General features: G+C 37.8%; 5 protein-coding genes across 5 annotated transcripts; 1 reads left to right on the forward strand and 4 right to left on the reverse strand.

Moving 5' to 3' along the window:
* Positions 1 to 147: 147 nt before the first annotated feature.
* On the reverse strand, positions 148 to 2452 carry FDP41_002449 (uncharacterized protein; the record flags this gene model as incomplete). The annotated part of the gene is made up of 2 exons (XM_044705644.1): positions 148 to 1475; positions 1642 to 2452. 2 exons carry the CDS (start codon positions 2450 to 2452, stop codon positions 148 to 150), a joined length of 2139 nt encoding a protein of 712 aa, XP_044563342.1.
* Positions 2453 to 3097: 645 nt separating this feature from the next.
* FDP41_002450 (uncharacterized protein) lies at positions 3098 to 4192 on the reverse strand (the record flags this gene model as incomplete). The annotated part of the gene is made up of 1 exon (XM_044705646.1): positions 3098 to 4192. The coding sequence occupies one exon, from the start codon at positions 4190 to 4192 to the stop codon at positions 3098 to 3100; it is 1095 nt and encodes a 364-aa protein (XP_044563343.1).
* Positions 4193 to 4812: 620 nt separating this feature from the next.
* Positions 4813 to 8836, reverse strand: FDP41_002451 (uncharacterized protein; the record flags this gene model as incomplete). Its single annotated transcript, XM_044705647.1, has 5 exons — positions 4813 to 5750; positions 5810 to 6545; positions 6596 to 6899; positions 6946 to 7018; positions 7069 to 8836. 5 exons carry the CDS (start codon positions 8834 to 8836, stop codon positions 4813 to 4815), a joined length of 3819 nt encoding a protein of 1272 aa, XP_044563344.1.
* A 380-nt stretch (positions 8837 to 9216) lies between these two features.
* On the forward strand, positions 9217 to 13197 carry FDP41_002452 (uncharacterized protein; the record flags this gene model as incomplete). The annotated part of the gene is made up of 2 exons (XM_044705648.1): positions 9217 to 9598; positions 9752 to 13197. The coding sequence occupies 2 exons, from the start codon at positions 9217 to 9219 to the stop codon at positions 13195 to 13197; spliced, it is 3828 nt and encodes a 1275-aa protein (XP_044563345.1).
* Positions 13198 to 13277: 80 nt separating this feature from the next.
* Positions 13278 to 14327, reverse strand: FDP41_002453 (uncharacterized protein; the record flags this gene model as incomplete). The annotated part of the gene is made up of 1 exon (XM_044705649.1): positions 13278 to 14327. The coding sequence occupies one exon, from the start codon at positions 14325 to 14327 to the stop codon at positions 13278 to 13280; it is 1050 nt and encodes a 349-aa protein (XP_044563346.1).
* Between the last annotated feature and the right edge of the window lie 87 nt (positions 14328 to 14414).

Here is a 14414-nt window from a genome sequence, read left to right on the forward strand (position 1 = left end):
ACAAATTCTCAAAATGATTAGTATCTTCATTCAGCGTCATTTCCAGTCTGAGAGCGTCTCTCTTTTTATAGGAAGAGGTGGTTTTAATTGGCTGTTGGCGAAATATTTCACACAACAACAAGAAGGATTATTGTTGGGAGAGGCTCGTTACTTGGTTACTTGGTGCTCTCCATTCGAGGTAGTGCTGTCTTCATTTCCTCGAAAGCAATCCAAGAGGAGAGAAGAAAATTGTTCTGGGGAGAGAAGTGATTGGATCAACTCAGTTTTTTGACTCTGTTCCAAAGTGGTGTTTTCATTCAGATAATTCAAGAGCTGTTGATAGAGAGAGTTGAGCTGTTCAGTGATGGGCTCAGAAAGTTTGTTTGATGTTTTCTCTTCTCGTAAATAGAGAGTCATCAACTGGCTTGAATAGGAGAGTTTGGTTTTAAGATCGACATTCATTTCTTGTCGAATGTTTTGAATTTCTTTGATGATGACTTCATTCGATTCTTGAGTATCTTTGTTGATATTATGCTTTTTGATAAAGGTCATACATGAGTCAGCCACTTGCTTCACAGTGTTGAGAATAAAGTTTTCACAAGCCAATTTGAGTTGTTTCTCCAAATCTTTTTTGGAATCAAAACTACTCACGACAAGTCGTGGTCTTGTCTGACTAAGGAGGTCAAAGATTAAGCTTGTAACGCTAAAACTAGCTTGTCCTTTCAAAAATCTGGAAATTCCTTCAAAGAGATGGGAAAAATCAAGACTTGTCTCAGTTTTGGTAAAGCTCACGTTAAAGTAGCTCAGTTCATGTAAAAGAGTCAATAGATGGCTGATGAGGAAAAGTGAACCATTCATCACATCTGTTTTCTCAGAAATTTTCTTACTTGCGTCAATGAATGAGAGAGCACAAGCAGAGACAGCCTCCTGAGCAAGGCCCTCAAATACCTCCACATCCAAAACTTTGTACAGTTTGCTGAGGAGACTTAACGTCCATCCCAGAGTCGTATAATAAATTCCAAATTGTTTGCGAGACGGTTTTTCCGGAGAGACACCTTCTTCTGGAGAGAGTTTCAGCTTATTCGGATAATCTAAATCTTCAGGTGTAGGTTGATATTTGGTGACTTCATTGGCGATGAAGAATGAGGTACGATAAATCAATCGTTCTTGAATGTCTTGAACCATGAGATGCACTACCGCTTCAAAATAGGGCACTGTCTTTTTTGTTTTGATACCTTCCTGTAGAATATCATTTCTCAGCACCTCAATCAATGAACATAACGTATCAATTCTATTTTCCTTAATAGCCATTTCTCGAACAGTATCATACAAAATGTTTGTGAAGGTACCCATGAAATTGGAAAATCTATGAGAGAGTCTTCGCTCATCTTTACAATTTGTGAAAAAGTGATGGAATAGATGTGTTTCTTGAGCACAAATCTGAATCATGTATTCACAGGCGGATCGAGCAAAATCAATTTTGGCTTGCTTGTCCTCTGTTTTCATGAAATTGTTTTTCAAAAATGCAATATGTTTTGCCACTGTCATGTACAATAGATTTCCTCTTTGATTAAGGTATGCTTCAAAACAATCCATCAAAAATACAGAAGATTCTCGTCTTGAACCTCTTAACTCTAATTCGATTAATCAAAGGCCTAAGACTTTCTATGGAGACCTTAAAATCAATAAAAAGAAGCGAAAACTCTTGAAGCTCGTCACTTGCTGAAACAGATTTCAATTTTGTGAATAGATTCTCAACAGAGGATTTGATTTTTAAAATTATATGATCTCTAACATGCGCTAAAGATTTAGAAAGTAAATATTTGTGTTTGGTAAGATAGGTTTTTGCTTCCTTGTAATCCAAGTTGTTGCTAAGAAAATTGATAGATTCCTCAAGCTTTCCTAAAGTTTTGATAAAAGCATCGCTGCCTACGTCCAGATAGCCACTTGATGAAAGTTGTTGATTCAAATAATCCGTATCATCGAAATGTTTCAATCGATTTCCCAACTCCATGCTACACTTTTCTAATTGTTCTGTTTCTTTAACCAAAGTTTCACAGTCGTGATGTAATCGGCTTGTTTTTGAACAAACCAAGTTGTACTGTTCTTGCAAATCATCGGAAATGGCCAATGTGTTGTTACTCTTTACAATCAGAGAATGACTCAACTCTTGGTAATGTTTCAATTTTGACAAGTAATTTTCGTAGGGATAATCAATTTGTTGGTCATCATCATCGTGTTCCAGAAAATCTCCATCCCACATAATTAATCCTGTTCCTTCATTTTGATCATCATCACGCTCAGCATCATCGGAAATATCAATTTGTTCAGCGCCATATGACGTATCTTCTTCTTTTGATTTTCTAATAATTTCCAACAACTTTTCCTCACTCTCCAAAAGAACAGTGCTCTTCTCCCATTCATCAATAATACATAGAATGGTCGTCGTGGATTGAGCCTGACTTGAAGACATTTTTTTGCTCAGTTCTTACTGTTCATCTTTCATATTATTTGATGTTTTGAATAATTAATTGATATTTACAAGTTTTATTAAATTTAAGAGAAAGAAAAACATATCGGAATGATGGTGGTCATTATTCCACTCACTCACTGAAAAAGAGACCTATCGATGATGCAGCAATGCAAAATAATATAAAAGCATAGGTTTTTTGCTGTGTTGATTCCAGATTTTTCTTGTTCTCTTCTGGATTATTTCCTTTGGTGTAGAGTCGACTCAGTTTTGTATCTACAAGCGGTCCGAACAGAGGTCTCATGTCTTGTTGTGGTGATGATCAATCTAAACACTCAGCTCTTCTATTTTTTAACGCGCTGATGATTTTACTATTTGATGAATGTTTACACAAACTTTGTGTGACAACTTTTGAACAAGTTTTTATTGATGATGACAAAGATAACAAATAAGATTGATCAAAGATGATGAGTAACTGATTGATTGGCGAAATGTACAAACTATGAACAAAAGGTGGTTGGTGGTTCATATTCACAGGGAAACGTTAAATAATGAATGAATGACATTGAATAAGTATTACAACGCACACACTGGTGATACGTGAAGTAGAATGATACAGTGAGAGATTCCTTTGATGATGGTGATCGATTAATTCATCAGGGAAAGCGTTCCAAAAGGAAGTTTGGGCTGAGGAGACTTTATGGAGGCATCACCAGCGGTGGCGGTGGATGGAAGAGACTTCTTCTCCATCATAAAGTTGTTGTTATTGTTGTTGTTATAAAAGACTGGTCTGTTTTCATCTTGCGGTTGCACTCCATAGAGACCTGTCGTAAAAGTAGTCGTTAAGGATGATGAAAGGTTATTAAAAACACCATCGTTAAAACCTAGAGGATATTTGGAGGAAGAGGAGGTGGTGGCAATGGTGCCGTTAGAAAGCTTCGGAGAGGAAGAGGTGGTACAAGATCTTTTGAGGATTCTTGCGTGATGCTGTTTGTGTTTGTGGCTGCTAAGAGGAGAGCAGTTGCTATTGTTGTGAATAGGAGTACTGGCTGGAGTCTGAGTGGAGTTTGAGGAGGAAGTTACGCGATCTCTTGTCGTCATCATCAAGTGATTCATCTTGTTGTGGTTCACGAGTGAGGATGATTCTGTCATCGCACCATCCATTATTGTTGTTGTTGGGGTTGGTGATGATGACGAAAAGGCTTGTGTTTCGGTAGGCTTGGAGTTATTTACAACAACAACAACAACGGCAGCATCAGGTGGTGAGGATGGTTTTGCACTGTTCGTATCAATGCTTTTTGGGGATGCAGATTTGTTGAGAGTGGAAGTGGTGGTGCTGGTGGTACTCGACGTCGAGGTTGGAGTGTTTCCATCATCACCACCAACAGCAGCAGCAACATGATTCATAGCCATAGTTTGGGCGATTGTTCCAACGGTGGAAGCAGAATGCATGATCGTGCCTACAACACCATTGCCAACAAGATCGCTACAACCATGACCATGTTGCGCAACAGCAGAAGAACGAGAGAGGGAAGGAGTGGCACCAGTGTTGTTGTGGTGATGGTGATGGTGGTGATGGTGGTGATGGTTCTTGTTGGAGTAGGGAGTTGGATTGTTCAACTGGTATGGCCTAAACTCAAAAACACCCAACGGTTTTCCTCCACCACGAACAACTGCTGCTGCTGTTGCGGAAGAGGTCATGGGTGTTGATGAGAAGGGAGTTGAAGAGAGTTCCTTTGGCATTTCTTTTTGACTTTTCGATCAAATAAGTGCAAAGAGCGGGCGTCGTGTAACGGCTGGATTTTAAAATTAGCCAAATGCACTCGCAATCTGATTGCAGAGGTGGTGGCTACCAGGAAATGCAGCGAGCGAACGGAGATAAATGAGACCCAATCACGGGAAGCCTTTCGACAATTTTATTTCAAATTGAAGTTGTTGTGAAAACAAGTGATAGTTCTTTTTTAGAAAAGATTGATCGCTGAGCTGGCATCTGAAAATTTTGTAAATATTGACGAGTGGTGCTGATTTTGCTGTCACATTGAAAGCAAATAGTATCTACAGCTTCGTGACACAAGGTAAATTTGTCAAACCAGTTGGAAAGCTGTCGACATACACTGGAAAGATGGGAAAGATCCATATCAAAGTGGTTGATGTTGATACTTTGAGAGGGATTATATTGGGAGGTAGGTACAGACCTATTAACACACAGTGGTGACTTCTTATACGTAATTGGATTTTGGATAACAAGTCGACACCAAAGTTATACAATGGTTGATGCACTTGTTCACCAATGTTGAATCAATCAAAATCTTGTAAAGAGAGTGGTACATCGATTCTGATGAACATGAAGATGCAGTGATTATTTAGCAGATGTATCCATATCTATCTGCCAAATATTGTACAATGGACAACAAATTGGTTGTAACTGTCTTTTGACATGTTTGATCATTTCCTTCCAAGCTTTTCTCCACAACATACGAGTATTGAATGCCTTGCAATTTTTGAAGGAATTCCATTGAAATTTGAGAAATATTTCTTACAATAAACCAAACAAGCTTGGGTTTGTGAAAATGTGACAATCGCTCTTTGTAAACGTCATTAAGATCTAATGATGAATTTGAGTTAATAATCTTCATAACATATTCCAGCTTTCGAATAACGTTGTCGAAGGTAATAGGTCCCTGTAATTCAATGAAGTAATTGAGTTCTTCTCCACTAAAATTTTCATAAATGAAAGATAGGTTGCCGCATGATAGAATAAATAGTTCTGCCGCACTAAATGCTTCAATCGATCCATTTTCAATAGCAAAATCAAGAATCTCTAGAGCATTCTCCATGGTTGTCTGCTGGCCAACCAAGTATTCACAAAGTTGACACAGTTCGATAGTACCTAAATGATCAGCCGCTTTGTATAAGTTAAAGACACCGCCCAGCGAATACGACTCTTCAGAAATAGATTGATCCTCGCTTTTGTCAATGGATTTCAACTCAGAGTTTCCAGATCTCTCCGTCGTAGAGATTTCTACACCGATAATTTTTGCGTCAGCCTCATTTGTGTAACTTTTTTCATGAATTGGGCTTTCACAATCTTCCTCCATCTCATCGTCAATAGCGTCATCTTCGAGTTCATGTTGTTCGCTGATCATTTCAAAGGGGCAACTTGGTTTTTCTAAAAAGTTGTGATAAATGTAGAATGTAAAGCTTTTCATTGACTTTTCGTCTGCAAAAATCGCAGACACATCATATTCTTCCAATGAATTTTCATTTTCGAATATCTTTCTGAAAAATTCAGATCTCGAAGCTAAAGAAAGTGTCACAAATGATTCTCCCGATAAACGGTGTCAATAATTATTAACATACCTAACACATATTTATGCAAGGAGCACTCAAGTTTGTTTTCATCCTTTAAAATATAAATTTTGAAATCTTTAGATTCCTCATCTTGAAAAAGTTTGTGCAATGTGTAACACGTGTTTTTCGGATCATAGCGATCTAATTTGAACTCCTTATCTTTACCGAGTTGTGATGAGGACCAGTTTTCATCTTCCTCGATCGTCAATGGAAAATAATCATCAATTTGTGTGATCAAGAAATAGAATTTGCCATTGTTCAAATAATCATCATGTCTGTAGTGTTCATCATCACCACTCTCAGGAATATAACCTCTATATACATATTCCATCCACTCAAAGATTAAATCAAATTCAAATGGTGGATGTCTGATTGGAAGCTCTTCCTCAATTTTGGCAATATCGAGTCCTTGTTTTCTCTTTTCATGTGTGTCAAAATATCGACTATACAATGAAGGACACCGACACTTTACGATCGGTGTATAAATTCCTAGTTTTCTGCCATCGCCAGAGCAAATAAAACTGTCACAATAATATGCTTTAGGTTGATTTTCCTTAATTTCATCCAAGAAGAAGGCAATATAATCTGCCATTTTGCCATTGTTGGCATGCTTATCGTAGATAGTAATAGGCGTAGGATCCTCCATCTCATCATCATGGAAATATTGCAAAGTGGATTGTAGTAACGTATCCTCAAACTCGATCAGTTCGAGTTTAGCTGGAGGATATTCTGGTTTAGTTGAATACTTTCGAAACAATGTTAGGTATGAACATCTATCAAATATTGTCCACCTACCTCGAGTGGAATGGTACATTCTTTATATCGTGGTCTGTCATTGATAACATAGTCGTGCGACATGGGAGCATGAACAGTTTTCCAAATAGTCTTCGAAGCACTCAAAACATCTTCCATAGTCACAACGTCATCAGTTTTTGTAGCAATTAAGTACTCAATATGTCTAGAAATAAATTCTTTCAGAGAAAAAAAGCCCTCCATGATGGCCCCCTCGTGCTCAGATTTCACTCCAGCTCGTCTCATTAATCGGAGCATGTCAGGAACCAATGAATTGCTTTCAGGAGCTTGATGGTTTGGTTGTAATCTATTCAAATTGTCAGGGAGAGTTTGAAAATCAGGTCATTACTTACGTGGGCTCAAATACGTGAGATACACTTTGAAGCATATCTTCAGCATTGTAATCATCCTCAATGTAAAATGTAACTGTAGTCACTCATTGTAACAGGAAGTTCACATACAAAGGAACACCTTACCTCTTTCTTGTTCAACCAAAGGCTCCTTGATCATTTCATCGCCATCTAAATATTCTGATGAAAGAAACTCGTGTGTTGATGTCAAACTTATTGGTACAGGGTTGCTAATGCTCTTGTTAAATGAGCAAAGCTCAATATACTTGGACTGTGGCATATTGTTATGCCACATGGGATGATTATACTTATTAAAGCCAGTAATTTCCTCAACGTCGCAATCAGAAGACGAACAAGTGGAATAGTGATCCGAAACATCATCTGCATTTTCTACTGTCTCTTCAGTGTTTTCAGTGGACTCGCTTGTGGTATGAGAAGGGTCATGCAAGCAATTAGTTTCTCCATCACCGTCTTCATGGTCTTCGTCAGTTTCTTCGTACTCACTTACTGAAGTTTCTTCTGATAGCTGACTGTCTGCACATTGGAGTTGAATATCTTGTTTAACATCTTCATCTGTTCCTACAATAAATGCCTGCTGTTCGTCGTCCATTTGAAAATAATTGCAGTTTCTGTCGTCAATAAAAGCATCAATTACCATTCTAATAAGAGGTCTACTCATGATGCCGAATGCGGAGGAAACAGTTCTATTTCTCAAGTATACAAGCTCTGTGTTAATGCATTTCAAAAGCAAGAGAGAAGTCGCCAAGCGAATTCTGGAAACTTCCAAAGTTTGATGTTCTTGAGGAACAGTGTTTCGTTCAAACATGGTCATAACCCTCTTCAATAAATAAGCAAATGGGTTGTCCGTGCTCTTCAAGTCAATCAATGGAATTTCAATGTATTTGGCATCTTGTTCGTCAGGCAACATCTCATCAAATAAATATGTGCAATGAATACAACTGTCTTGGTCGTTCTCATTCGAGCTTTCTGTGAAAACAAACTTGTTGGACTCGCTGTTGAATCGTATGGGGAAGTTTCCTTTTGGAGTGTAGCTTAATTCAGGCACAACTTCACATCGAGAGCTCTCAACTTCATTCTCATCTAGTTCATCTTCATTAAGTTGTAAAGTTCCTCCGTCCTGAAGGAGATAGGTTTCATCGATATTCAAAGCAAGCATATCCGTTCCAGATACTCTGTCGAATTCTTCATACAAATCTTGTACTTCGTCGTTTTTGGTATGCTCTGAGGGGATTTCATTGTTTGCCTCTACCAAATTCAATTCATTCTGCTTGGAAACAACTTTTGGAAGCACATATTTGAGCCAATGCTTCAAAATATCGCTATCACTCATTTGCGAACTACGAGTTGTGTCTCCCAACAACAATTCAACTTGGTATTTGTTGTCTTCTTCCCTTGTTAACTCTTCTTGATTCTTTTCCAATAAATCGCGAATAAATTGAACTGAATGGACTTGGCATTTGATAACTGTTTGTTCGAGCATGAACAAGGATAAGCTTTCAATTTCTTCTCTGTTTTTGATCAGGTCATTAAGAAGCTCCTCATGAGGAAGGGCCGTAGAGGAACCATTTTGAAAGTTCTGTTCCATCAATAAATCCTTGAAAACTTGCTTGGCTTTCTTTACGTGCCATTGTTTCAAAACCTCTCCGACAGAGGCAGTTTCGGGCAAGGGCTCTTCAAAGACTTGATTTTCAAATTTCATCTTCTTTCTCAAGAAGAGCTCATCAGAATCATCGTTGTTGGCCGATTTTGAATACTCCACAACCTCTTCTTCATCATTCGATGTCGGAGGCTCTTTTCTCTTCTTTTCAATCCCGCTGCTACTGGACACACAAAGGGAACCTGTTGAGGCCTCACTTTTGCCGTTTTCGAGCATTTTTTTCTCGTTTTTTCTTGTGTGAATAAGAAATTGTAAAAGTGGTCCGATTGTTGTGAGTGATGAAGAATTTCTCTAGTTTCAACCTATCAACTTGTTATGATGAAACAAGAATTACACACGATCTGACACCTTTTTGTCATCAAATGTCGAATGTCAACCAATCGCCTTCATCATCACTCAAAAAAAATCTCTGTAGTGGCATTCCTTGGTGTTTTTGTTTCAAATCCGATTATCAGGTTGGATCATAATCATCAACATCAACACGCCGTCCACTCACTCTCCTTCAATAATTTCTTTTGTACAATTTTTGAAAAGAAAACACCTGTCATCATCATCCTCTTTCATACAACAATTAATCACCTGAACAACAACAACAAATGAGAAAACTGAGTGAAACCAATTGGGAGGAAACTCAAACTCGTGCCTTCACAAAATGGATGAATTCTCATCTCAAAAAGAGAAACATGAAAGTAGAGGATCTCATCACTGAAATTGGAACTGGTGTTCCTCTCTTTGTGTTGTATCAAGAGATCAGTGGTGAGAAATTAGGTAAAATGTATGAGAATCCACAAAGTAAATTTCACAAAATTGCCAATTTAAACATGGTGATTGATCGGATTAATCAGGTGGTTGAATCGATGGGAATTAAACTTCAATTCTCTGCTGAACAGATATTTAATGGAGAGAAGAGACAAGTATTGGGTTTGATTTGGACTTTGATTTTGAGATTTCAAATTAACAAATCTGCTTTGGAAATTGGTAAGTTCGAGTCTTTTCAACATTCTCGGTACATGTATGCCATTGTCAATAATGTGTTTGTGGTTGTTCATCATGTGTGAAAATCATCATATCATTACACTTGACGTTTCATTCAACATCAATGATCTATACTTTCATGTGAACACACAATAGAAACACCAAAACCAACACCTAAAGAAGTCGAACCAGTCAAAGTTGAGACCACCCAAGAACAAGCCGTTGTCACAACTGTACAAGAACCTGTCAAACAAAATATTCCAACGAAACAACAAAAACCTGCCAAAGCCAATGCTGGTGACAGTGCAAAACAAGAATTACTGAGATGGGTTCAAGAAAAATTAAAACCTTATGAAAGTGAATTTGTTGTGAAAGATTTTACGCACAGTTGGCAAGATGGTAAAGCTTTAAGCTCTTTAATTAGCACTTTGAAACCAAAAGCTCTGAAATATAAGAAAATAGATTTTGTAAATACACCACCTTTGGAAATTAACACAAATGCCATTCGTATTGCTGAAGAAGAAATGGATATTCCTGAAATTATTGATCCAGAAGATATCACTGATACTCCTGAAGAACTTTCTCTCATGACTTATATTTCCTATTTCAGAGATTATGACAATCTTCATCCTGAATCTGCTCAAGAAGTTGACGAAGAAGAAGAACCAGTGGTGGAGGTGGAGGAACCAACTCCAGTCGCAGTAATTGAAGAGCCAATCCTTGAGGATATTATTCGACCTGAAATTGATCCTGCAAAATGTATTGCAGAGGGTCCTGCATTCGATGCTAGTCATCCACCTACTCAGGGATCGAGAACGTATTTCACAATTACCACTTTTGATGAAGAAGGAAATCGTTACATTCCAAAAAGTGTTGACGATGATGAAAATCAAGTCATTGTGAATTTATTTAGTCCACACATGTCTGAGGATGAATCCATTCCAGAACCTGATATTAAAAACAATGGAGATGGAACTTATGAAGTTTCATTCATCGTTCCTGTGGGTGTAAAAGATATGAAAGCTCTCATTGTGATCAATGGTGGAAGTATTCAAAATTCACCTCATGACATTCCAAATGCTACTGTTTTTGATCCATCCAAATCAGTGATTTCTGGACCTGGAGTGGAACCTTATGAACTTTTTGTGGAAGAGCCTACTCATTTCACTATTCAATGCAAAGACAGTAATGGAAATAATATTCCACAAAAAGGATTGCAATTTGACATTGCCTTAATAGATAGCAGTACTGGAAAGAAGGCTCCCATCGATGTGACAGAGGTGACTGATCATGGTGATGGAACTTATACTGTTCATTATACACCAAAGTGTCCTGGTGGAAGTTATGAACTTTCTGTTCAAACGACCAATGAAGATGGAGCATTCGTTCCTGTTGGAAATTCACCCTTTGATGTCACATTTGAACAGAAAGTGTGTCCAACCATGTGTACTGCTCGTGGCAATGGAATTTTACCTTTTGGCTTGAAGACTGGAGTTTTGACCAAGTTTGATATTGAAATTAGAGATAAGGCAGGAAATATTATTCCATTTGTTACGGATGTAGAAATCACTATGGATTTGGTATTGAATGATGAAACGATTGAACCAGAAGATTATTCAGTGAAAATTGAAAACAATCAAAATGGTACTTTCACAGTTTCCTATAGACCAAAGAGAGCTGGAGTTCATTATGTCCTTGTCAAATGCAACGATGAAAATATTAGTCAGAATCCATTCAAAGTTGACATTACAAACATTCCAAGTGCTCCAAATTCCAAACTCAAATTTGTATCTGTGAAAAATTTACCAAATTTAGTAGAAACAGAAATGGATTTGAATGTTTTAGATTCATTAGGAAAGAGGGCCGCAAGCAAGAATTGCAAATTAACAGCTCTCGTTGAAGATGAAGACGGCAATTTGATACCAGCAATGATCGTACAAACCAAAGATGACAAATTGAAAGTCGTCTTTCAACCAAAAGGAAAAGCCACTTCTCTTCAAAAGTTTAAAACTCAAATTCTTATGGATGGTGTTCCAGTTGGAGAATCTGTCACAGTGGAACACAAACCAACACTCGCTCCAAAATTATGCAAAGTATTTGGACCTGGTTTGAATGGAGCTGATCTTTTGAATAAGGACACTGTTCCTGCCATGTTAAAAATCAAAGCTTTGAACACGGCCGATCAACCATTTGTTCAAAATAATTTACAACCTTTGAAGGCATCTGCTAAAAAGTTGAAACGTCTCGCCAAGACCATTTTCAAAGAACCTGAATATTTCAAAGATTTATTGAATCCAATCTTTGACCATCAATTTAGTGACGATCAAGTGGTTGATTCGATTGATTTAACAAAATCGGTCGATTTGGATGAAGTGAGACCACAACTTGAAAAACACGTCAAAAAACAACCCTTCCGTGTGGTAGTGAAAAATGAAAAAGACGACACTGAAGAACCCACACTTGTATTTCACACAGCACCTTCTGAATATACTGTATTCTATCATCCAACCAAAGCAGGACCAATTTCAATTTTAATTCTTGACAAGACGTCGCAACAACAACTTCCTGTACATGTTGCTGAATCTCCTTATCACACCTTTGTCACAGAAGGTATTGATCCAATGAAATGTCAATTGAAAGGACCAGGTCTACTTAAAGCTTACAAAAATAGACCCACTTTTATTACTTTATTGCCAAGAGATATTCATGATCATCCATGTGGTGTGGGTGGACATGAATTTAGTGTCATGTTATGTGATGAAAGTCAGAATCCAATTCCTTCACCACTCACTATTGTGGATCTTGGAAATGGAAATTATGATGTGAAATTTATTCCACCTAAAGCAGGAAAGCATTTTATTTCTGTGAAATGTGACGGACAAGAAATTAAGGATTCTCCAATTCCAATCTTTGTAAGAGATGATCAATATGCTCCAGATCCAAAGTATTGTCAAGTTTACAAAAATCCTGAAAAGATAAAGACAACCAAACCACGTCACTTCTTTGTTCAAATGAAAGATAAGAACAACGAACCCATCAAATCTGGAGGAGATCCTCTTAAGGCAGTTCTTAAAACCCATGATGGAAAATTTGTTGAAAATCTACCAGTTTATGATCCAAATACTGGAAAATATAAGGTTGACCTTTCTCCAAAACGACCTGGAAAGTATGTGGTGGTTTGTTCACTTGGAGATGAAGATGATGGTGGTGAACAAATTTCTGGATCTCCATTCAATTTGACAGTAACTCCTGGATTTGCTCCATTAAACTCTGAAATTGGAGAATGGGAGTATGACATTTACACTGCTCAAGAAAATGAAGTTGAGGATTTAATGGTGAAAGTTAAAACTCCATCTGGCAAAACAATTTATCCAACCATTACCAAGTATCCAAAATCAACAGCAGAAGATGAGAGTAATCGACCTCAGGAAGATGAAGCTGCTGTGGATGATGAATTTTCTAAGGGTGATCGATTCAAGTTGAGTATTCAGACAAAGGATGTTGAAAAGGGTGACTACTTGATTTATGCCACTATTTGTGGATATCCTGTCAGAGGATCTCCTTTCAAACAGACCTTTGACGTCAAAGTATTGTCTCAATAAATGATGACAGGCGTCCCTAGTTGCTTGGATTGTTGTGTGAGAAATCTCTTTAATTTACAGGAGTTTTTGTGATTGATTGATCATTTCAACTCAAATAAAGCCCAATCAGCCCTTGGTTGCAGTGATTTGTTATCCTTGCCTTTCCGACAACAGAAATGTCCTGCAAATAATTCAGCCTGTTTCTCAATTCCATTGTCATCGATGGTGACAGGAACATTCACGTAACCTCGAGTGACATCGTTTTCGTCAATTACAAACCAATCATCTGATTCGTCATTCCCCAACCATTTGCCCTTTTCTGAGAACACATTGAAAACAGTGATCCAACCGCTTAGGCAACGAGGTCCACTTCCTCCTCCAATTCGGTTAACAATTCGATTCCACCAAGCACAATCCACATTTCCCTTAGAAGTCTCTACAAGTTTATCCAAAACTGGAAATAGTTTTTGTGTCCACATGTACATGCACCCATCAACATTAAACTCAAGCAATGTGTTGGCTCTTTCACGAATTTTCACCCAATCCTCAACCTCACCTAACAACGTCACACTTGGTAAATTACAACAGAGATTGAATCTATAATCAAAATAACTCTTGGTTGTGGACATTAGCACAATTGAACTAACCATTCGATCAAGAGGAGTAGTTGTGGAGAAATCATTCATAATCCAATCTCGAATAGAGGGATCTTTGATATTTTTGGATATTTGAGTGGTCATCTCTTGGCACAAACCCTCATAGTCTGCACTTTTAATGTTACCACCTCCATTGACAGTTAATTGTTTCTTTCCCTCAAACGAAACAAATTTTTCTCGAAGCTCTTCAGCATGTCCATTTACGTAATTTGCAAATTGAGTGCCAATGCTGATCCATACATCATCAGGCCGTATGACTAAGTGATGATGCAACGAATAACATTTCAAAGCACTCAAAACAAAAGCATTACTTCCGACATAGACAAGGTCCGTATCGGAACTTTGGAGATCTGATGGGTCCACATTAGGAATACTGCTCGTAACTAGTTCATAACTGGATGTTTGTTTTTTCGGCAAAATTTGTCGTAAACTGAATGCAGTGAGGTTGGAAATCTCAGAGGCTGGAGTATCTGTGACTTGGAACGTGATGGGCATTGAGTCAAATCAGTCGAAGAACTAGTCAGTGAATAGTATTTTTTTTGCTTTGATCGAAAGTTCACCATGCCAGAGCGCCAATTTCAG

Source organism: Naegleria fowleri (assembly GCF_008403515.1).
Source record: "Naegleria fowleri strain ATCC 30894 chromosome Unknown tig29, whole genome shotgun sequence".
Lineage (NCBI taxonomy): Eukaryota > Heterolobosea > Eutetramitea > Acrasida > Naegleriidae > Naegleria > Naegleria fowleri.